General features: G+C 38.8%; 1 protein-coding gene across 6 annotated transcripts in view; it reads right to left on the minus strand.

Annotated features, from left to right (window-relative positions):
* The window catches only part of LOC122557198 (ATP-binding cassette sub-family C member 5-like), a 190,985-nt gene that overhangs the window by 86,712 nt on the left and 79,145 nt on the right, over positions 1-25,128 (minus strand). For all 6 annotated transcript variants that reach the window (XM_087992076.1, XM_087992080.1, XM_087992077.1 and 3 more), the window contains 2 exons: positions 14,413-14,484; positions 7,832-7,956 (listed from right to left, as the gene is read on the minus strand). In XM_087992076.1, the coding sequence (XP_087848202.1) occupies positions 7,832-7,956; positions 14,413-14,484 (197 nt within the window). The remainder of the gene's footprint in view (positions 1-7,831; positions 7,957-14,412; positions 14,485-25,128) is intronic.

The following is a 25,128-nucleotide window of genomic DNA, read 5'->3' on the forward strand; positions in this document are numbered from 1 at the left end:
GAAGAAAAGAAGTAACGCGAGTGTTTTACATGTATGACTGTTAGATCAACATAAAAAAATTGTGTCCCCTATCTTTTCAAGTTGTTATGCTAACATTGTTAAATATATATGAATTAGGTTAATTGCATGCAGGTGGTGGCATTAACTGGACAGTCACATCTGCCTGAGATAAAGAAAAACTTTGAAACTGAGATGATCTGGTTAGGATGTACATGTTTATAATATGCATTATTGTAAAACAAACTTGTAAAATGTCGAAAAATTTACTCCAATTCTTTTCTTCATCACTTGGGTTTCTGTCATAAAATATAATGGCAGAAGTTGATTGCCTAATGATGGAAAGTTAAAAAAAACTGACAGAAAATTAAAATTCTGCTGACCCTGTTAAAAATGGCAGAGAGCAAGTGTAAATCATTGAAACGAGGTTACTCCCCACTAGAACAATGAAGCAAAGATATTGACAGGTTACATTCTCATTAATACACCGCCTTCATGGTTACTTCCTTTAATATTCTAGGAAACAACCATCTTCTAAGGGGAATATATTTGACTTTAGCCCCAATAGTTGCTCTTGTACTTCTTCAGTGATAGTTTTTTATTTCCTCCCTCCTTTTTTATTCTTTGATTATATTGTTATTTTAGAATGTTAATGGTGTCTTAAGAGTCATAAGAGTCGTACAGCATGGAAACAGACCCTTCGGTCCAACCCGTCCATGCCGACCAGATATCCAACCCAATCTAGTCCCACCTGCCGGCACCCGGCCCATATCCCTCCAAACCCTTCCTATTCATTTACCCCCCAAATGCCTCTTAAATGTTGCAATTGTATCAGCCTCCACCACTTCCTCTGGCAGCTCATTCCATGAAAAGCATTTATTCAAATCTTAATCAAATAATTTCCTGTTCCCCATTATTATTTCCCCAGTCTCATTCTCTAAGGTGCCGATATTCACTTTGGACTCTCTCTTTCTTTTAATATACTGAAGTAAGTCCTTATTGTCTATTTTGAAATCATTTGTTCACGTACCCTTGATGTTTATTATCTCCTTTTGTTTTTGCCATTTTTTGATCATCTTCTGTTGGCATTAAACATTTTGACTTACCACTAATCTTTGCCATGTTGAATGTTAATTCTTCCAATTTGATACTATCGTTTACTTCTTTGTTTAACCATGGTTGGTTTATTGTGTCCCCAGAATCCTAATTCCTTACTGGGATATCTCTTTGTTGCAAATCTATTTTCTTGAACAACTGCCACTGTTTATCGATTGGTCATTGTTTCTAGAGGACCTTTTTCTTTGAGATCATTTATTACTATTAAACATGCCTCATTATACATTACCAGATCTAAAATAGCCTGATCCTTCATTACATCTATTCCATATTGTTCAAGGAAACTTTTATGAATTCTGACTTGTGGCAACCTGTATCAATTTGATTTTTCCAACATAAAGAAGATTAAAATCACCCATGATTAATGTACTATCTTTTTTGCATGCCCACGTTATTTCCTAATTTATTTTCTGAGCTACAATATAGATGCTGTTGTGGGACCCACAAACTATTCCCACCAGTGTCACCTATCCTTGTTATCTTTTTACACATAGTCAAGAGTGTGGTGCTGGAATAACACAGCAAGTCAGGCAGCATCCGAGGAGCAGGAGAATCATGTTTCGGGCAAAAGCCCTTCATCAGAAGCCATTCCTGATGAAAGCTTTTGCCCGAAACGTCAATTCATCGGTTCTTCGGATGCTGCCTGATCTGCTGTGCTTTTCCAGCACCATACCTCGACTCTAATCTCCAGCATCTGCAGTCCTCACTTCCGCCTATCTTTTTACATATATGTGAGTGGAGCTCCAAAGCAATGTGGTTGACTCACAATTGCCCTTTGGGCAACTAGGGATAGATAATAAATACTAACCTGGCCTATTAAGTCCACACCCTGTGAATAATTAATAAGAAAATGCAAATACACTTCACATCTTATGATTCAGGATCATTTTTTGCCATTGTATTTATTCCATCTTATACTAACAAAGCTAGCTGACCACTTCCTATCCTTTTGAATGTCAGATACCCAGAACAGTTAGTTCTCAGCTTTGATTCCTTCTAATTATGCCTCTGCAATCGCTACAGGATACCCATTAACCTCTATTTATGCCATTAATTCATTTATTTTGCTCCGAATACTACACATATTTAAATAGTCACTAATCTCTCCTTTCCACCAGTGTTTCCAATTTTGACTCTATTCGATTCTAGTCTTCAATATTTGTATATTCTGTCCTTTCCTATCTGGTTATCTTAAAAGCTACTCTGTACCCTCTGATTTGTAAACATCAGTTTTCCCTCTCTCAAGTCCTCTATTCTTCTACTTAATTTTAAGCCTTCTCTATAGCCACACAGTTATTCAGTTCAACATTGCTCATGTGAAGCCAGTCCCATCTGTCGCCAGTCCCATCTGTCTAGCTCCATGCCAAGCTCCGCTGTAGTCTTGAGATATTCCTACCCTGGCACTGCATAGGTGAACACCGCTTTCAAGACTCATGCTTACAGCTGCAGAAAAGCCTATTGATCTCCTAATTATACTGTCACCCGCCACTACTACATTCCTAATTCCTCTCTCTACTTGAATGGCTCCTTGTATTTTGGTACAATGGTCAGTTCACTCATTTTCGCTGCAATTCTTCTTCTCATTCATGCAGCTTGCAAGTATCTTGTAACTACTGGACAACTGCAGGAGCTGAGGTTCTTGAATGCAAACCCGTGTCCTCATATCTGCCTGACCTGAGTCACATCCCCTTGTTTCTGATCACGGATGAAATTTAAATTACCTAATTTGAGGGGTAGGTCCACTTTCAAGAGCAAAACATCCAAGAAACCTTTCCCCTTCATAATATGAAATATCAGCAGCTCAGACCCTAGCTCCTCAACTAAAATCCAAAGTTTCTTGAAGTACAAACTTGCGTTTGCCCTGGATCACCCTGTTCTCCAACAGCTCCCACAGGGCAGTGGCAACACATCACCCAACTTGCCATCACTATTGTATTTTATTTAACATATTAATTAATCATCTAGAAATTTTACTCCTTAGACTGAGGTAAATTGCAAAGACACAGAGCACACAAGGCAATATTGCTTATTTCAAAACAGTGCAGAAAAAAATGCTGGCCTCAATAAAATGTAAGAATTAAAAACAGTTAGCATAAGGATGAAAGCAGATCTATTTATTAGACGAAAAGACAACATTGGAACAAAAATAGGCAAACTTATTTGAAGTGATTACAATGAGTTGTAATCTAGTGATGAAAGGGGAATGTACAAACTTCTTTAACTTCTTCTGGGTTGTATTAGATGTTAACTCTGTTTCTCTATCCATAAATGCTGAGCTTTCAGATCCACTTACTAGATTGTGCTGTGTTTTAATAGTGTGTGGGATAGATTAATTAAAATGTTATTTTGCTTTTTTGCATTATAAGGATTAATGTAAAGTTAAGGAAATTAAAAGTACTGACTGATTTGATGATGGCAATATATTGAACTCATTGGTACCTATAAAGTGGCTTACAATAATTATTTTGTAGTAAGCCATTTTATAGCTACCAATGCAACCTATATTGCAATATCTATATAGTTGAGCCAATCTACAATAAGATACCAAGGAAACTTGACACAGTGCATGATACAACAATTACTTTTAGAAAGTTTACCCAGTGAGAACATTATTGCTTTCTCTTAACAAAACCTACTATTTCTCATCAGAGTGTATTCACAGCATCAGGCCAGAATCAGAACAAAAAACTTTATTAAAATTAGTATATAAAATTTGCTCACTCTACTCGTCAAAGATTAAAATTTCTGTTTAAAATAGTAGATGTGGTTAATGAAGAGTATGCAGAAGTATAAAACTTAGTGAGAACAGTGAAGACTGAAAAATCATGAAAGTTATTGATGTTTCTTCAATAGCACATGAAGGAGGATATTTGTATTGAATATAGATGCAGTGGACAAAAAAGACACATGTGCATCTTTCATGTCGCGAGTAGATGGAGTGTCTTATGAGAAAATTGAACCTGTTCTTGTCAGGAAGAACAGAAAAGCAGTTTAGTATTTGAATGGATTGAGTCTGCAGAATTATACAGCATAAAAAGACCTGGGTGCACTGGTATATGAATCACCAAAAATGGATATGCAGGTACAGAAGTGTTTACAGGAAGACAAATGGAATGCTGGCATTTATTGTAAGTGGAATGGAATGTAAATGTGGGGAAATGTTGCTTCAGCTGTACAGAACCTTGATTAGATCACTAGGAGAAAGTGAGGACTGCAGATGCTGGAGTTCAGAGCTGAAAATATGTTGCTGGAAAAGTGCAGCAGGTCAGACAGCATCCAAGGAGCAGGAGAATCAACGTTTCAAGCATAAGCCCTTCTTCAGGAAAGAAATCCTGAAGAAGGGCTCATGCCCGAAACGTCGATTGTCCTGCTCCTTGGATGCTGCCTGACCTGCTACACTTTTCCAGCAACACATTTTCAGCTTGATTAGATCACATCTAAGTTAATGAAGGATATAACTACATTTGGAACAGTTCAGACAAAATTCAATTGACAGATTCCTGGCTTAAACGTTTTCGGTATATATGCTAAGAATGAAAGTTGACCTTATTGAGACATACAGGATCCAAGGGGACTTAACAGAATGAAGGATCAGAGAATGTTTCCCCTTGTGGGAGGGGCCTAGGACTGGGAAATAGTTAAAATTAGTAGCTTCCACTTTAAATGAGATGAGGAGGATTTCTTTCTCTAAGAAGGTCAGTCATTGTCTAAGGAATGCTCTTCCCTAGACAGCAGTGGAGGTTCAGTCATTGAATATGTTCAAGGCCGAGTTTGGTAGATTTTTGGTCAACAAGGGTTTTGGGGGAGCAGACAGCATAGTAGAATTGAGGCCACAATCAGATCACAATCTTATCAAATGGCACAGTAATTTCAGGGTCTGTATAGTAATAGGTCAAGGTGGTAAGGCAGCACTTATCAAACCATTAAAAGTCCATTCTTCATCCTGGCCAACCTAAGTATCAACACACTCTGTATGTTCAATTTCCTTGACACAGCCACAGCTGGATAACTCTTTGACAGCTACACCTTTGTGTTCAGAGGGAACCAAACATTAGAGATGTTGAATAAGGAAGGTTAAATAAGTCATCATGATCCAATGTATATGCTTCTAAATGGTGCAAAGCAAACCTCCAACCATGGAGCCTCATCTGTGGTTTGACATGCAACAGAAGATGTTAAGATGTGTGTAGCACTTATTCAGAGACTCACAAACAAATGACAATTAACATCATGATCATTTATGTAGAAACTGATGGTCACACACCAGCCTTTTCAGCTGTGCTACCAAAGTTCAGTCAATGAGTTTTCTTCTTTCTCTCCCATCCACTACACTTCTTAATCTAGTCCCTGGTTCATGGTAAGGGATCCTGCTCAGAAGTGGAGTCCATTGGTCCTGTAGGTTTGGTTGGGTGACCCAGGAAATGCTTGTGTTTGGATGGACCAAATATGTCAAGGGTATTTCCAGATGCTTGAACATCCAAGCCTCCATGGAGGTGGAGGGTCAGGTCACTTTGAGTGGAAAGTGTTTATGTTGGTTCCACCTGCAACTGGGTGCCTCCTGTCTTGCTCTGTCTCTGGATTGGGTCACTGTTCTCCACTCCTCTGTCACTATATCTTTGGCCCTGAGGAATAATGGCTAGGGCAGTTGATTGCAGGTATATGTGCCTTTCCAGCAGTCCTTGAGAGTGCAGGACTTGGCTGTCCATGGCTGCTACAACTTAAGCAATGATTGCATTCCACATGCTTGCCTGCTGCTGTTTCACCCTTTGCATTTAGATGAAGTCTCTGATTACTAACACCTGGGCAGATGGTCTTCAGCCATCGTTTGAATGCAATCTGCCTGGACCATTTCTCCCTTGGCCAGCTGTGGAGCTGTTGCTTAAAATGCTCATCAGTTTGTTACCTGCACTTTCTACGTCTATTGGTTTCCCCCAATATGCCAAAATCTGTGATGGTGGAAGTGCTCAGGACATCTTCTAGATCTCAGAGAATGAGAGTGAGACTATGTTTCAGATGGAGATAGGTCTTTCGCTGCATAGGACAAGGGTAAGGGCAGGCTAGCGGAATGTATGAGACAAATTAACAAGAAAACATAATGGCCAATAGTTAGAGGTGGTATGACAATGAAGTAGGTGAAGACAATGGATGTCTACCTTTATGGATGCCTCTGCCCTGTTGTGAACTATCTTCTTTTGTAATGAATAAAAGGGCACTAAAATGTGGGGTTACAGTGGATGGCAGAGCTGTTAGTGCTGGTGCATGTGGGGGAAGGGTAGTGAGGTGTACAAAGAGAATTGGGGAGGCAGCATAGGGTTATTGCGTGAGAGGTTGAGTGGGAGATTCACTGACCCTCTTTCAGCATTGTTAGCTTTGTCCCCACATCCCAGAGATGACACTGACCTGGGTGGCAACCTCAGACCAGGCTTGCAGGATCTGGTGATGCAGCCCCCTCTTCCTGTCCTCTAGGAAGAGGCCACTTCTCCTCTGGACCAGCAAGCCCATCCACCTGGTCCCTGTGAGAGAAATACAGTGCCACTTTTTTCCTTGTCCAATATGTTCGGAGTCTGTCTGCTAATGTGCAGGACCGCTTCAGAATACCAGTGCTCATCCATGTATACAATGGGCTTATAAAGATGATATGGAGGCAAGGAACACTGATCTTTCAAGAGATAGCTGGGAGTGGCACACAGTAAGATGAAATGGATGTGAGAGATGGCATGCGGCAATTTTGATAAGATGATGGGAAAACCCACTTGGCCTCAAAGTAAAAAATCTTCCAAACAAAAACTCAACACAATTCTGACTTAGCTACAAGATATATCCCTGTTGGTTTAACACTGGTGCACAGCAATTTGAGTCCAGTGTCATTAATCAATGTGTTGAGCTTAAATCAGGTGTGAAGAACTAATTCACTTTGAAGCAAAACAGAATGAGCTAGTCTCCAGCAGAGAACCTTGCTATTTCACCGTGGCATTTCACTGGACTGTGAAGAAGAATGTTGACTTTGAACAGGACATTCACCTGAAGAGGCAAGCAAGACATTAGGATATCATCCAGTACAATGTTAATCTCCAAAAGATTTAAGGCCACAACCTTCTGAACCAGGGTCAAAAGCACTCTCAAGTAATCCAAGTTATATAACAGCAACTGACTGGAATATCAAATATAGGATGTTAGTGGACTTCTCTTTCTGGAATAGAAGAACTCGCTTGAAAAATCCATACTATTGATCTGTTTTGTTAAAAAAATAAAATGGCAATTTCACACTGTTATTAAATGAGAAAAATGCTGATGTTGTCTCCAATTTCCTACACAGTGAGGTCACAAATCTTATCCCAATCATTAAGTGGGCAACACACTTTATTTATTTTACAATTTACTAATAGCCAAATCAATATGAGCACTGACAGGGGGAAATGTCTTTGATTGAGTACTGAAATAAACAAGACATGTTACTTTTGTGACTCTGCCCCTTTCACAGAATAGAGCTGAAAAGAAGCAATGAAATCACACTTTACAGATAACCTTTGCTCTTTACCTGAAAATGGAATGAAGAGCAAAAATCATATTTGCAGATTTTAGACATTACCAAAAAGCCTGCCAACATTCATAACCAATGTTCACACATTAATTTCACTGCCTGGGTGAAAGCTAACACCTGTGGAACAGAATCCTGAAAAACAGCAAGGAAATAACACTAAAAACAGTGAACTCTTACCTTTCTTCCTCATATTTTTTGCCAAACAAGATATTATCACGCAAAGTTGCATTAAGGAGCCATGCCTGTTGGGCTACATAAGCAAAAGTGCCTCTCACTGCAACAGTCCCTTCAAGCAGTATGAGCTATAAGTTAGATAAAAGACAACCCAATCAATCAAATGCATTCATATAAGCAGGTGAACTGAAAGTTTACATTGGCAATGTTTATTAATTTAGCATGGATTTATTGGTCAACTTACACTGAATCAACAGCAATTAACAATAAGAAATTTGAAAAAAAATGCTATAAATTGGTGAATTATGAGCACCTGATTTCCTAATGAAAACAGAAGTAAAGGGAACAAGAATGATAACCAGTACTACAATATATAGCAGTACAACAACATATTTTCTTCAAATCAAGCCACAAAAAATATTAGCAATGCACAATGAATCTGTTGAAATTAATTTTCATTTCCACTGAAATTTATTATTTACTCGATATTGGCCAAAAAACACAAACAGCAACAATATAGGTAACTTTCATTTATATTATCTTACTATCAAGATATAATCCTTTGGCTGAAATTAAGACCCTTCTTCAGGCACTTTTATATCAAATTCACGTCAGTTACTTTTCCACAATGAGTTGTCGATATCTACAAACAAATTTACTTGCTTGTATTAAGAAAGCAGCTGTTGTGTGATATTAGTTGAGTCTTGGTAGGAAAACAAAAGTGAATTTATCTAATGCACATCAGTGCAGATAAGGCTGTATCAAAGAAGATTCAAAATTAGACTCAATTTGCTCATTATAAATTTCAAAAAAATCACTGCTTTTTAAAGTAGAGCTGCAGAATTTGCATATTTTCAAAAACATTATTTGATGATTGAATTTTAAATTCATACAGTGGTTGTTGAAATGCTCAAGTTGATTTTAGCATTCTCTTATTGAAGAAATTAGACAGTAGGGCTGAAGTGCTTGGTAATTAAAATAAAGCAGGTCATTTCCCCACTCCGTTCCTACATTAATTGTCCAATTCCTGTTTTAAATTACAAATGGGAAGGACTTCCCTTCTCAAAACCAATGGGATCTTCCTTAACTTTGAGCATTGGGTTCACGATGTTATCAAGGTCGAATCTGTGATTTAACTTGTGACCTGAATAGGGAGAGGTGGTTTTCTTACTCTCGCAAACCTGTCAAAGAACTAGGGCATCAGGATCAGACAAGGTCCATGAAGGTAAGTATAAATCATTTTCATTTCAAGTTTTCTTGTGCGAGTCAGGTGAATCCACCCTAGAATGACAATGGCAGCAGATATGTGGAAATGTTACCAACTACAAGTTTGCCTTCCTAGGTTTGGGATGGATTCTATTAGATTGGAAGATGGTAAATGCAACTTCTTCATTCATAAAGAGAGGGAGACAGAAAACAGGAAACTACAAGCTAAATAGCTTAGCATCTGTCATACGGAAAATGTTGAAAATTATTAATAAAGAACTAATAGTATGGTACTTAGATAGGTTGATAGTAATCAGGCAGAGTAAACCTGGTTTTGTGAAAGAGCAAAGATGTCTAATCAATCTATTGAGGATCTTTGAGGAAGTAATAAATGCCACAGCTAAAGGGGACCTGGAGGACATACTGTACTTAGATTTCCAGAATATTGGACCAATTGTATTTGATTATTGGGGAAATATAATCTCACGGTGTAGAGGGTAAAATATTGACATGGATAGAAAATTGGTGACCTAACAGGAAATAGAAGAGTAAGGATGAATCATTTTCTGGTTTGCAAGATGCAATGAGTGCTGTGCCACAGGGATCAGTGTTGGGACCTCAAATGTTTGCAATTTATATAAAGAATTTGAGTGAAGGATGAAAGGTATAGTTATCAAATTTGCTGATGCTGAACAAATAGATAGAAAAGCAAGTAGTAAAGAGGACATAAGAAAGCTAGAAGAACATATAAATACAAGAAGTGAGTGGTCAATGATCTGGCAAATAGAGCATAATGTGTGAAAATGTGAAATTGTCAATTTTGACAGAAAACATAAGAAAGAACCATGTTAAATAAATGGTGAGCCATCTCAGTGTCCTAGGTCATGAGTGTCAAAAGATTAGTATGAAGGTACAGTAAATAATTAGGAAAGCTAACAGAATGTTATATATTGTGAATAGAATTGATTGCAGAAGTAGCTAGATTATGCTTGACGTACAGAAGACATTGGTAAGACCACATCTTGATTATTGTGTAAAGTATTGGTCACCTTATAGAATCATTGTATTTTACAGTATTCTTATTTAAGGAAGGCTGTAAATGTATTGCAAGATCTTCAGAGAAGATTTTGCATATTAATACTTGAAATAAGTAAGGTGTCTTATGAATAAGGGCTGAAAATGTGTTGCTGGAAACGTGCAGCAGGTCAGGCAGCATCGAAGGAGCAGGAGAATTGACGTTTCAGGCATGAGCCCTTCTTCAGGAATGAGGAAAGTGTGTCCAGCAGGCTAAGATAAAAGGTAGGGAGGAGGGAGGAGGGACTTGGGGGAGGGGCGTTGGAAATGCGATAGGTGGAAGGAGGTCAAGGTGAGGGTGATAGACCGGAGGGGGTGTGGGGGCGGAGGCGGAGAGGTCAGGAAGAAGATTGCAGGTTAGGAAGGCGGTGCTGAGTTCGAGGGATTGGACTGAGACAAGGTGGGGGGAGGGGAAATGAGGAAACTGGAGAAATCTGAGTTCATCCCTTGTGGTTGGAGGGTTCCTAGGCGGAAGATGAGGCGTTCTTCCTCCAACCGTCATGTTGCTATGGTGTGGCGATGGAGGAGTCCAAGGACCTGCATGTCCTTGGTGGAGTGGGAGGGGGAGTTGAAGTGTTGAGCCACAGGGTGGTTGGGTTGGTTGGTCCGGGTGTCCCAGAGGTGTTCTCTGAAACGTTCCGCAAGTAGGCGGCCTGTCTCCCCAATATAGAGGAAGCCACATCGGGTGCAGCGGATGCAATAAATGATGTCTGTGGAGGTGCAGGTGAATTTGTGGCGGATATGGAAGGATCCCTTGGGGCCTTGGAGGGAAGTAAGGGGGGAGGTGTGGGCGCAAGTTTTGCATTTCTTGCGGTTGCAGGTGAAGGTGCCGTGAGTGGAGGTTGGGTTGATGGGGGGTGTGGACCTGACGAGGGAGTCACAGAGGGAGTGGTCTTTTCAGAACGCTGATAGGGAAGGAGAGGGAAATATATCCCTGGTGGTGGGGTCCGTTTGGAGGTGACGGAAATGACGGCGGATGATATGCTGTATATGGAGGTTGGTAGAGTGGCACAGACTAGACTTGTATCTGCTGGAGTTTAGTGGTGATTTGATTGAAACATATAAGTTCCTGAGGGGTCTTAACAAGGTACTTGTGGAGACAATGTTTCCTCTTATGGAAGAATTTAGAACAAGAGGTTACTGTTTAAAAGTAAAAGGTCACCCATTCAAAATAAGATAATTCTTTTCTTCACAAAGGATCGTGAGTCTTTGAGACTCTCTTCCTGAAAAGCTGGTTAAAGCCGAATCTTTGAATATTTTAAAGACAAAATTGGATAATTCTTTGTAAGCATGTGGGTGAAAGATTATCAGGGGTAGGCAGGAATGTGGATTTGAGGTTACATCAGATCAGCCATGATCCTACTAAATGGTGGAGACAGTTCAAATTGCTTCTGCTTCTCATTCTATGCATCAGTACACCCAGAACCTAATGTAGCAGAAAATAAGGAAAGAAAACTGGCTCATCATGGCTGATCCTTTCAAAATCCATTATAATTATGTTACCTTGCATTCTATTCAACTCATTGATCTTTGGAGACATGATCACACAATTTCCATGTTCATTAATTGCTTTTTGTAAACATCAAATCTGTCATTATGTTCCAGAGATTAGTTGATCACCTTTGACTACATTTATCCCTATAAACTTTCAACCTTATTTCAAAATAGGTATTCACCTATCTTATTAATCTTACTTTAAACATCAAAGCAGACTATTAACTTAATGTGCAGTAATACTATATCTGCTGCGGGTTGGGGGTGGAAGACAAGATATTTTTGTAATCTCCAATGTTGCTTTAGGTTTCTAAATACTGTATGTATTTTCTCATGCTTTCAATCATTATATAAATTCATACTTCCCTTACATTTATCACATTATTAATCCATCTTCTCATTTTAATTATTTGATTCATTCTACCTGATTTTGCATTTTTTTCAATGAAACAATATTTTGTTTTGTTGGTTTCATTTTGTATTATAAAATACTAAATCCTGTAAACTGTGTTCTTCATACCAATCACAATATATTGAGTTTTTTTTTTGAAGGCAAGAATAAAACAGCATGCAGTTTTTCTGCTAGGTACCAAAAGCTGATATTGCATATTTCAAAATATCTTGTGTTTTATTTCAAATCAAGCTAGATTAACTTTGCAAAAGAAAATTAGATTAGATTAGATTAGATTACTTACAGTGTGGAAACAGGCCCTTCGGCCCAACAAGTCCACACCGACCCGCCGAAGCGCAACCCACCCATAGCCCTACATGTACCCCTTACCTAACACTACGGGCAATTTAGCATGGCCAATTCACCTGACCTGCACATCTTTGGACTGTGGGAGGAAACCGGAGCACCCAGAGGAAACCCACGCAGACATGGGGAGAACGTGCAAACTCCACACAGTCAGTCGTCTGAGGCGGGAATTGAACCCGGGTCTCTGGCGCTGTGAGGCAGCAGTGCTAACCACTGTGCCACCGTGCCGCCCATTAAGGGCACGGTGGCACAGTGGTTAGCTAAATATATTAAGCTAACTAAATTCTTATGTGTGCAATTTTCAAAGAACAAATTCCCGATAGAGTGGAAGGTTTTCAACGCAGAATTTAAACATCACTTAGTGAGTTTTGCAGAAGTTTAATGTTCAAGGATCAAAGCATGTGGATTGGAGGAAGTCTAATTTCCTTATCCAGGTCACTTTTTCATTGAGGTCAATTTTGAGGAATTATCAATTATTTTAATATTCCTTTTCTGTAAATTAAATCCCTCTTCAATGAGTTCAAAACTTCTTTTCACCTAATATCACAGGCCTGCAATATAAAACTCAATGAATTCAATCAAAATAACTTAAGAAAGAATAATGTAGGAAATGGAACACAAACAGAAACTACTGGCAAAACTAGGCAGGCCTGACAGCATCTGTGGCGAGAAAACAGCGTTAATGTTTTGAGTTCAGTGACCGTTGTTCAGAATGTAGTTTCTTCAAGTTTCTCCAGTAGTTTCTGTTTTTGTTTCAGATCTTCAGCAACCACAATTCTTTTTATATTAATACAGAAAATGGGTTGTGTTCAGTACACCACAAGTGAAATAACTGTTTCCAATATATCAGGAGAGAGTGATTTATTTGTCATATTCCAAGGCATCCCTTTCTGTTTACAATGCAGCAAATACGAGAAAGTCAAACTATTGGAAAGAGAAACAGAGTATCTTTTGATGTATCGGAATCATTACGTTTTCAAATAACTGCAAAACAACTTATTCCAAAGGTTGGATTTAATGTTGTCCAAATTGGAACTGAGAATCCAATTATTAATCATGTGATTTTAATGATAATAACAGTATCTGAAAGATGACAATATGTTCTCTACTGATCATACTGTAAATGAACATGTGACAGAAAGTTAGCTGTGAAATCATGTAACATTGATACTAATTACATTAAGTTAGCATGATGTAAAAACATTCCAGGAGTGGGGAAAAGTGATGTTGTGAAACTTGAAAGGGTTCAGAAAAGATTTACAAGGATGTTGCCAGGGTTGGAGGATTTGAGTTATAGGGAGAGGTTGAACAGGCTGGGGCTGTTTTCCCTGAAGCATCAGAGGCTGAGGGGTGACCTTATAGAAGTTTTAATTTAATAGATGAGGGGCATAGATAGGGTAAATAGAAAAGGTCTTTTTCCTGGGGTGGGGGAGTCCAGACTAGAGGGCATAGGTTGGGGGTGAGAGGGAAAAGATATAAAAAAGACCTAAAGGATAAACTTTTCACGCAGAGAGTGGTACGTGTATGGAATGACCTGCAACTCGAAGTGGTGGGAGGCTAGTACAATTGCAACATTTAAAAGGCACCTGGATGGGTATATGAATAGGAAGGGTTTGGAGGGATATGGGCCGGGTGCTGGCAGGTGGGACTGGGTGGGTTGGGATATCTGGTCGGCATGGACAAGTTGAACTGAAGGGTCTGTTTCATGCTGTACATCTCTATGAGTCTATGACCCTAAAAGTGTTACAAAATGCAAGCAATTCCTCCTATTAACTTGTTCTATTTGCTTCATCTTGCCGTATAACACTTCACTACTTCTTCAACGATTAAAGAGTCTTTCAATTTCTTAATATTATTCACAACATAATCTATTTTAAGTTTACATAAACCTTCTTCGTAAAAGTATGCCCCATAATGTACCTGTAATTTTTAATTGTAAAACACACCACTTACAAAGAACTTTTTAAAAAAATTCAGTGTAGCCAAAGTAAATATTTGAGGTTTGGACTAGAAAAAAAGTAAATTATATTAATCAAATATAACCAGTTCTTACCTGGCCCAAGACAGCTGATATCAGTGAGCTTTTTCCACTTCCCACACTGCCGCAAATTCCCACCAGTTTACCCTAGAAATTCAAAGATAGAAAACGGATTACAATTGACTACAATCTATTAAATTAAAACATATTCAGATTCTTAAGGTACTAACAGGAAAGGAAAGACAGAATTTTATATCTGACTACTGTAAGCAGTATCCAGTTTCCACCCACTCAATCTGTCTATAATTTGACATGGGACAGGTGACACTTCTGTTGGTCCATAAGCACTCCAATTGATGTCCAGAAGTAGTCCAGTTATGACAACTTACAGGCCTTTTCTAGACCAGCTTCAATATGAGGTAGCTGAGTGGAATTCAGGAATGGCGAGAAGCTCATCCCCAGTGTTTTCCCCCAATAGCCTTCCCAGAAAATCTCTTCACAGGACTGGTAGTAAGTTGTCTAGAATTTGGTTGCAGCTGATTTTTGTGCATCTGCCTGCATCTATGCAGATAAAAGTGGGAATAATGCATCTTGTTTCATATTTCAAGTCAACGATCTTTCAGCAGAACATGTTCTGAACAAAGGTCATAATCCTGAGATGCTAATTTTGTTTTTCTTTAAGGATGTTACCTGGTCTGCTGAGTTTTTCCACCTTTTCTCATCCTTATATCCTTTGGTATGAATGTTGCTTATCACCAAATACACACAACTTCTCACCATAAGCCAACTCTCTCACAATACTCTCATCCTAGGAATCAATCTAATTAACTTTGTTTTATCAACATATGTACAGGGAATTTGGAATAGGGATAGGCTATTTAGCACCCTGAACCTGCTCCACCATTTAATAAAAATATGAATATGTCTGATAGGATAGTAATTTACGTATTAAGACATCTCTGTACATCTGAGTTCTGCAATCTTGCTCCATTTAAATGAAATGCTGCTTTTCTATTCTTCAGCCAAGTGGGCTGGTTTATACTTTCCCATGTACCTCATGTGTCAAACCTTCGCCCATTCACTTAACACATCTATATTAATTTTCAGACTCCTTATGCCCTCTTCACAACTTACGTTCAGACCTATCTGTGTCACCAGCAAACCTAGCTACCTTATATTCAGTCCCTTTCTCCAAATGATTGATATAAATTGTAAATATTTAAGATCTGTATCACTGACCCCATGCTGTGTTTCTCATTAGGTTACTAGTCCTCTGTCGTCACGTGTAATGCCCCAGAACAGGGATTTAATTTTGTGTAGTTGATGTGACATCTTGTCAAGTGAATTCCAGGAATCTAACAATCTGTCCAATTCTGGGTAACCAGCACTCTTTAGGAAGAGTCTGAAGATATTATTGAGGCTGTAGAGAAGAATCACAAGAACGGATGAAGTGTTTCAGTTATACAGAAGATTGAAGTAGTCAGCAATGTTATCCACTGATAAAAGAAAATTCAGAGGAGGTTTCACGGAGGTATTCAAAATCTTGAAGAATTCTAAACAGAGTAGACAGCTTTCCCATTAGTGAAGGATTAAGAACCAGATGGCAAACATTTAAAGTAAATGACAAAGCAAACAAAGGTGAACTGAAGAAAAATATTTTCGCACAGAAATTGGTTAGGATCTGGAATGTACTGCGTAACAGTGTGATGAAGGATCATTTGAGGTATTTAAAAGGGTATTAGATGATTATCTGAAAAAGAAGAATGTGCAGGGTGACGGGAAAAAGGCAAAGACGTGGTACTAGGTGAATTACTCCTTCAGAGGGCCAGCACAGACAAAATGGTCTAAATGGTCTCCTGTGCTGTAACCTTCTGTGATTCTTTGCAGTTTCTTTGTGCTTCTTCACAGTTTACATTCTCGCCTAGCTTTGTATCACAAACAAAACTGGATACATTACTCTAGATTTCTTTGATTAAGTCATTAAATTCAATTGTGAATACTTTAGTTCCCAATATTGATCCCTGCAGTACTCCACTAATCAAAACTATCAACTTGAAAATAATCAATTCCTCATTCTCTGTGATAATTAATACTGTCTCTGTCTCTGAGGCTTTAATGTTTACTTTAACTACTCCTTTTATAAAACATACAGACATTTTGCATTTTTGGCTAATTTTACTTTCATAATGATTTTTCCCCTCCTAACAACTGTTTGGTCACCTTTTCCTGGTTTCTAAAAGTCTGTTACTTCTGTGGTTTACTACTCTTCTTTGCAACATTATAAATTTCATTTTTGAATCTAAAACTAACCTTGAATATGCTTCTGTGACACAAATGAATCTTTCTCACAAGCTTTTTGTTTTTTTTAATGGAATATATTTTGTAGAATGTTTTGAATCATTAATGTAATGCGTCCCAACGTTTATTTACCATCATTTTCTTCAACCTAATCAACCTTATCTGGTTCTCCTTGATATTTCCGTAATTAGCCTGAAGATACATATTTTGGGGTTGAGTATATCATGCTCAAAATTGAAATGGAATTAAATTGTAATATGATCACTTTTCCTAGTGGATCTTTCATAATATAACTCCAGTAAACAAAACTAGATCTAAAGAGATTTGTCCCTATTTCAGTGCCTGTGGGTGGACTGTAAAGTCCAGTCTCATATTTCTATAATGGTGATTATATCAAATCCATTTATCTTTATTCATGCCATTAGTCTGCCTATCTTGTTATGAAAGCATCATGCATTCAGATACTTTTCAATATTACTTTTTATTTCTATTATTTGCATAGAACCTATTCTCAGAGGCATCATAATTGCTAAACTCTGTGCTTCTCCTGTCCTAATCTGGCCACATTTCTTCAAATAGTTACAGGACTCTGTTCCCTCAAATTGTTTGTTAACTTTTAAAATCTCACTTACTTGATCCTGCTGTTCCCCTTTCAGCTATAATCTCCATTCACAGCTCTGTTTGACATGGTTTAAATGAAAAACAAAACAAATCCCTTTTTCCTCAGTACTTACGACAGTGTCCCAAGAACTAAAAAAAAACTTTCTTTAAATACCACTCTTTGAAACTCTAATGTGTTTGGCCTTTTGCCAATTGGCACACGGCTCAGGTAATAGTCCAGAGATTAGTTTCCTTTGAGATGCCTTTATTTCCTTCATATTTGTAGGAGTTTCATGTTCATATCCAGCTATAAAGAGATGTCTTTAACACTGGCACTGGTCAAGCAATATAATCTTTACAACCCTTACTGTTGCTGCAGAGATCTCCATCTTTCTTCTAGTGATTATATCCTCCAATATGACCCCTTTTGTTTTCACTCTCTTCACTTGAATAGCATTCTCTACCATGGTGCCATGCTCAGTTTCTCATGCAGCCATTCTTCTCATACACTGTATTTGCCTGTGATGTATCTGTTGATCTAAAAGTTAAGGACGAAAGCTCCTCTATAATTTTACCCCGAATCCCAATACCTGCCGAACTGGCATTCATACCTCCGTGACCCTGACCAATAACCAACTGTAAAATACTACTTAAGTAAAAAAATGCAACAAAATGTCCAGCTGATTCTCCTCATTCTCAATGTCCCACAATGTCTGCAGCTCAACCCCAGCTCTAAAGCTGAGCTGAACTTCCTTGATCTGCAAAAGCTCACTGCAGACATAGCTGTCCAGGATTGCAATGTTCTTCATAAACACAGCATGTTTCAGTTTTGTCACACTGTTTGCCCTGCAGTACTTACTGCTCCTTAGTAATTTACATACTTATTTGTTGATTAATTATTTATTTAGCAAAGGCACATTACAGTTCCTCTCCCTCTGTACCAAATTCTCATTATGTCCTTCTACAGAAAACTTTGTAATTCAGATGCTGTGCAGTAAAAGATAACATCTCACACAGGTGTTAAAGGTGAATGAATTCTCACAATGCATGTTATGCCCACAATATCAACAAGTTCTCACAATGTTCAATGAATCTCAGCCCCCATCAATCAATGAGCAACACTCAATGGGTTGTCCAAAACCAATGTCATCTACAAAATTCCATGCAAGGACTGCCACAAACACTACATAGGACAAACAAGAAGAAAGTTAGCCACCAGGATACACGAACACCAGCTAGCCACAAAAAGACACGACCCTCTCACCCTCGTAGCACTACACACGGATGAAAAAAACCCACCAGTTCGACTGGGACAACACATCTATCCTGGGACAGGCTAAGCAAAGGCATGCCAGAGAATTCCTAGAGGCCTGGCACTCCTACCACAACGCCATAAACAAACACATAGATCTAGATACCATCTATCAACCCCTCAGAAAACGAACAGGAAATGACATCACCACAAACCCCAGGAACCCCATCCAGGACAAACATATAAATAGAAAGCAGGAGACAACAGCTTCGCTTCACTTGGAGGGCGCCACTGATGATGTTACCTAGCCAGGTAATGAAAAGTCTGGAAATCAAATCTACAGCTCAGCGAGCAAATCTACACCCTAAACCTCAACCTGAGCTACAAACCTTCACAAACCTTGCTCAAACAAGAACGCTATCAAGACTCATCAGCAATCTGATCTAGAGTGCTTGTCTTTCACCAGGGCCATAGCTTCAGATCTCATTACAGTCTTCTTCCAAACATGGGAAAAAAAGAGCTGAATTTCAGAGATGAGGTGGGAGTGACTGCCCTTGATATCAAGCCAGCATTTGATTGAGTGTGGCATCAAGAGGCCCTCACAAAATTGAAGTCAATGGGAATAAAAGGGTACTCTACCAGTTGGAGTCATACTAGCACAAATGTAGATGGTTGTCATTTTTGAATATCTGCACCAGAACACTGTTGCATGTGTTTACTCAAGGTTTGTATCCTAAGGTCTACCGCTTTAAGTCGCTTCATCAACAATGTTTCTTCCATCATAACATCAGAAGTGAGGATGTCCACTGACAATTGCTATGTTCAGTAAAAACCATTTGCATTTTCTCAGATACTGAAGCAGTTTATGTCCCCATGCAGAAAGATCTTGATAATATTCATCTTGGACTGAGAAGTGGCGAGTAACATTTACACTTTCAAGTACCAAACAATAACATCCAATAAGAAAGAAATAAATAAATCTCTCTTGAAATTAAATGATATTACCATTGTTGCAGTCACATCGCCAATATTCTAGGGATTCCTATAGACTGAACTGGTTAACCCAAGTAAGTACAATGGATTCAAGAACAGACTTAAAAATCACACAACACAACACCAGGTTATAGTCCAACAGATTTATTTGGGAGTACTAGCTTTTGGAGCGCTGCTCCTTCATCAGGTGGCTGCGGACAGGACCTTAAAACACAGAATTTATAGCAAAAGATTACAGCGTCGTGCAACTGCAATGATATACAGAACAACTTTGATTATCCGAACAAGATGGACAGGGAGTATTTTGTTTGGATAACGGGTTGTTATCGAATGGTTTGGATAAGTGATCAGGATTACCGTGGCAGCGGCAATAGCAGGAACAAGGTTGCCGTGGCGACCCTGTTTCTGCTCCCACCGCCAGCCCAGACTGCCTGCTCTTGCTTTGCTTTTATTTCAATTTAATACGTTTTTTATCGGATCTTGAGATGTTGATCAGATAATCCGAAATTCGGAAAATTGCTGTTCAGTAACCGAGGTTGTTCTGTATTAAACAAACCTAGATTGCTGTTAATTCTGTCATCCTTTAGAATGGTTTGCAGGTTTTAGTTCATTAATATATAAATCCCAGAACTTCTTTTAAGTCACATTCTTGAGATAACTTCATGTTTTATTAAAAAAAAGTGACATCTCAGCTCAGACAATGCATTAAAGGTGTGAGGTTAGAGTCTGTCTGTATCCCAATCTTGAGTCAGACTGGTTTTACTTCCAAAGTAAGAATTTATAAAACATTACATGGATTGATTGCCTGCAGATTGTGCGTGTTTTGAGCAAAATAGAGTGTGCCAGCAAATACAATTCTGCAAAATGCAAATTCACCCCATAGACTTATATGTGTGTGTGTGAATGCATGTGTGTGTGAGAGAGAGTGAGATAGAGAGAAAGAGAGCATGTGAGTGTGTGCGTATGAGTGTGCCTGAGAGAGCGTGTGATGGAGTATAAGCCCATGAGAAGGTGTGTGTGTGTGGTCACCTGTGGTAATGACATGAACCCAAGGTCTCGGTTGAGGCCATCCTCATGGGTACCGAACTTGGCTATCAGCTTCTGCTTGGCCACTCTGAGTTATTGTGTGTCTGCCTTGGAGAATGGTCACCCGAAAATTGAGGCCGAATGTCCCTGACCACTGAAGCACAATCCTTCAAGGCGAACTTCGAGATACGCAACAATGCAGAGTGGCCAAGCAGAGGCCGATAACTGAGTTTGGTACCCATGAGGATGGCCTCAACCAGAACCTTGGGTTCATGTCACTCACTCACTCGCGCACACACACACTCTCACGGGGTTATACTCCATCACACTCACATACACACACACACATTCTACCAAACATGCATGCACACACACAAACACACACTCTCTCATGCACACTCACACACACATTCTCACATGCACACACTCACATGCTTTCTCTCTCATGCGCGCGCGCGCACACACACACACACACACACACACACACACACACACACACACACACACACACACACACACACACACACAACACACCTCTGGGGTGAATTTATATTTGCAGAATTATATTTGCAGATATACGCTATTTTGCTAAAAAAGCACGCAAACTGCAGACAGTGAATACAGGCAGTCAATCCATGCAATATTTTATAAATTCTTACTTTGAAAATACAACCAGTCTGACTCAAGTTTGGGATACAGACAGACTCTAACCTCACACCTTTAATGCATTGTCTGAGCTGTCACTTTTTTTATAAAGCCTTAGGTTATCTCGAGAATGTGACTTAAAAGAAGCTCTGGGATTTACATATTAATGAACCAAAACCTGCAACCCATTATAAAAGATGAAAGACTTAAAAATTTCAATATATTGTCTCAATTGCATGACACTGTAATCTTTTGCTATAAGTTCTGTGTCTTATGATCCTGCTCCATAGCTAGCTGAAGGAACAGTGCATTGAAAGTTAGTGCTTCCAAATTAACTGTTGGACTACACCTGGTGTTGTGTGATATTTAACTTTGTCCACCCCAGTCCAACACCAGCACTTCCACTTCAAGAACAGAGCAGAGGCTAGACATTTTGTAGTGTGTAACTTCACTCCTAACTCATCAAAACATGTCCACCATCTACAAGGCACAAGTCAAGAGCATGAAATTGTCCATTTATTTGAATGAATGCAACTTTAACAACACTCAAGAAACCCAACACCATCCAAGTCAAAATCAGCCGATTTGATTGCCAGCCCATCCTTCTTAAAACATCCCTGCAACACCAATGTGTTTGCCATTTACAACAAGCAATGCAATAATTCACCAATGCTCTTTCAACAGAATCGTCCATATCCATGTCCTCCAACATCTAAAACAACAGGGCAGCACCAAAACCTGCACCTTTGCTTCCAAGTCACACACTGTCCTTACTATATTATCATTCCTTCTATGTTATTGGATCAAAATGCTGGAATTCCCTTCCAATGACACTATCAACATCACATGGACCATGACAATTCAAGACAATGGCTCACACCTCTACTCCTCAAGGGCAATCAGTGGTGGACATTAAATCCAGATTCACAAACGATGCACACACTCCAGGAATGCCTGGACAGTAAGCATTCACCCATGTGAATGTTTGGTTTGTCACACACACTATTTATGGAGTGGTAACTCTTATGGTTTTTGTATTTCACCTCGTTGATATGGGATGCCATGTTGACAGAGGCATTTGCATGCTGTCGATGTGCCCTGCACTACTGGTTATTAATTTTGATATCCTAGTAAAACTATATGTCTCTTCATCCTGCTCTTGCTTCATTAGGGAGAAGTGGAAGGAGTCCTATCACCTTGCCAAAATGTTTTTGTGAACTTCAGATTGTAAGATATTCACCATATCTCTCATGTCTTTTGCAACCAGAAATGTAAATGTTCAAACATTCACATCAACCAGGAGTACCATGTTCTCTCCGAGTACAGGCTAAAGGAGACTGAATAGCTTTGGGACAACCTGCTTGAATCTCAGAGACTGTGGCTGTGGTGGAGGCAAGCAGCAACACCAGGGTCAGACGTTCTGCAAAGCTTTCTGCCCCAAGAAAATCTATGGAAGAGTTGCAACTGCACACAAATTAATGAAAGATAATTCAAGAACAGACATTGCATGACTAGGAGGACATCAACAGTTGTCATCTCCTGAAGGAAGATCTGTAGCTGCACGGTTTTGGAGGCAGCACACTCCTGCGGTACTGAAGTTGATTGAGTTTCTTCATTACCAGCTCCTTTCAAAGTGCAACTGGGGACTTGTGTGGCACTTCAATTTCCTCCTGCAATGTTGTTGGTTCATATGAATGTAAGATTATTGATCATGGATGACCTATCATCTGTATGCTCCCCCTTTCTCACAGAGCTTCCCCGTTCTCCTTTCTACCACAACTACATCGGTTTGTCACCTTGTAGAATAAAAGGTACTGCAAGATCTGTACCCGTTGCTGGGTCCGGTTCTCTGATCTCCTCCCTAACTATAATCAACTGCCTCAACACACCTCGAACAACAAACCAATGCTTCCAACAACGCTGCCTAAGCACATGGAAGTTAAAGTACATCTTCTGCAACTACTTGCATTCTTTGAACAGCTCTAGTTAAGTGGTCATTTAAATTGCCTTAGATCAGGACCCATCTAACATTTCTGTACTGGCTTTCTTTCGAGTGATCATACATGTGTGGACCACATAAATTCAGTGTTCCAGCAAACTGGACGACACATCTGCAGAATCCTCCTTTAGCATTTAGTGTCACGCTGACTGTGCAGGAAACTGCCCATCATGATCCACACATGGGTAATGTGGCAAGAAGGCCTTCAGAACACAGCTACAGATGGCATGACAGAAACAAATTAAAGTGCATAGTGTTCTTGGACAAGGACCAGAAATGAGCTCCATGAATGATTATTTACTTAAATAATGATTGCAGCTTAGATCAATTTAAAAAACTGAACTTATTTCAAGGCAACACATGATTAGAGGTAATGTAATTCAGATATCTAAATATTGAAAGGAATGAATCTCTTGATTAATTAAGTAGGAATGAAAAGATGACTGCGATTCAGGCTAATTACTCTCATTAATGACAGACCTCCCCTCCCACCGACTGCAGAAATTCCACTGCTTCTTTGGAAATCACTAATCAAGTGAACAAGCACCACATTTCTAAACAATGACAACCTTTCATTCATAATTTGCAAGAGTGCCTAAAAATGCACACATAAATAGCATCTTTGATATTCATTATTGATTTTACATATTAGGGAAGGAATCCATCAATTTATTTTACAGTGGAATGTCTGTATTCTTGCCTTGCTTACAGTTTAGTGATCATCATTTCAAATGCAGTTATAATGTGCAATTAGTTGCAATTAACATCCATGTCTACATCCTAAATTAATACAAATGGTTTGAGTTTAATAACCTATATCCACGGTTACAAGTTTCAGAGAGGACCAGTGTTGCAGAATTCCATCATAATGAATACTTTTGATTCATCCAATTATATAAGGATAAAGACAAGAAGTTAGTTTCCCTCAGTGCTGTGCAACTTTGGAACTCTGCCTCAGAAAGTGGAAGAGTTGGGGTTATTCAATAGTATTAAGACAGAGGTGGATAGATTCTTAATCGGTGAGGGAATCAAAAATTATCGGGGATAGATAGGATTGTGGAATTCAAAGCACAAACAGATCAGTCAAAATGTTATTGACTGGTGGAACAGGCTTGTTAGGCAGAAGAACCTACTCTTGCTCCTCGTTTGTATGTTTGTGCTGTATGGTCATAAATGAATTATAGCTCTTTTGTGAATTGCAAGCTATTAAATCTATTAAATTATAGCCATCACAACTGTTTCAGAATCTCTTAAGTAAATTGAACATCAGAGTGAGCTGATTTAGAACCTTCAATAGTTAAGCTAGGTCAATTTACCTCCATAATTAAAAAAAAGTATCAATAAGTGGATGAGTTGGACAGAAGGGTCTGTATCCATGATGTACATCTCTATAACTCTCTGACTAAGAGCCTGAAATAGTCCATGCGTTCGGATTAGTATGAAAAGCCTGATAGTACCACTTCTACACCATTGCTACAAATTTGGGTTTGCTGGAGATATCTTCTCATACTGTTATGTCAAATAATCTCATAACTAAATCCCACATTCATTAAATGCTGAGTTGGCTGACACTGCCTTATATCTATTTGTATGATAGCAGAGTTCAAGGTATGAAACAATGTTACTTATCATGTATTTTCAATCTCCAATTCTGACTGCAGCCACTTAATTAAACCATTATAATTTGCTTTAGTATAATCCAAAAGAATCAACAAATAATTTTTTTCTGTAACAGTCTTGGACTAAACAAATTTTCAACTACCATTCCATACCCTAACTTGCTGAAGGAAAGCTTGTAGTGGCATCTTTCTGTTTAAAATCGTATTCAATGCAAGTGCTATTGTACCTTTTATTTTACTGAATGCACAATCTGAGAGGATGGCACAGGCAAGACAGCCACCAAGAACAGGGACTATCTATCATACTAGCTATGATGAAAAGTACACCCAAAATGTTGTAACCTGTCTTCTTTTTTAAC

This window comes from Chiloscyllium plagiosum, unplaced genomic scaffold, assembly GCF_037043375.1.
Source record: "Chiloscyllium plagiosum isolate Xiang-an unplaced genomic scaffold, Cpla_swu_hap1 HiC_scaffold_11, whole genome shotgun sequence".
Lineage (NCBI taxonomy): Eukaryota > Metazoa > Chordata > Chondrichthyes > Orectolobiformes > Hemiscylliidae > Chiloscyllium > Chiloscyllium plagiosum.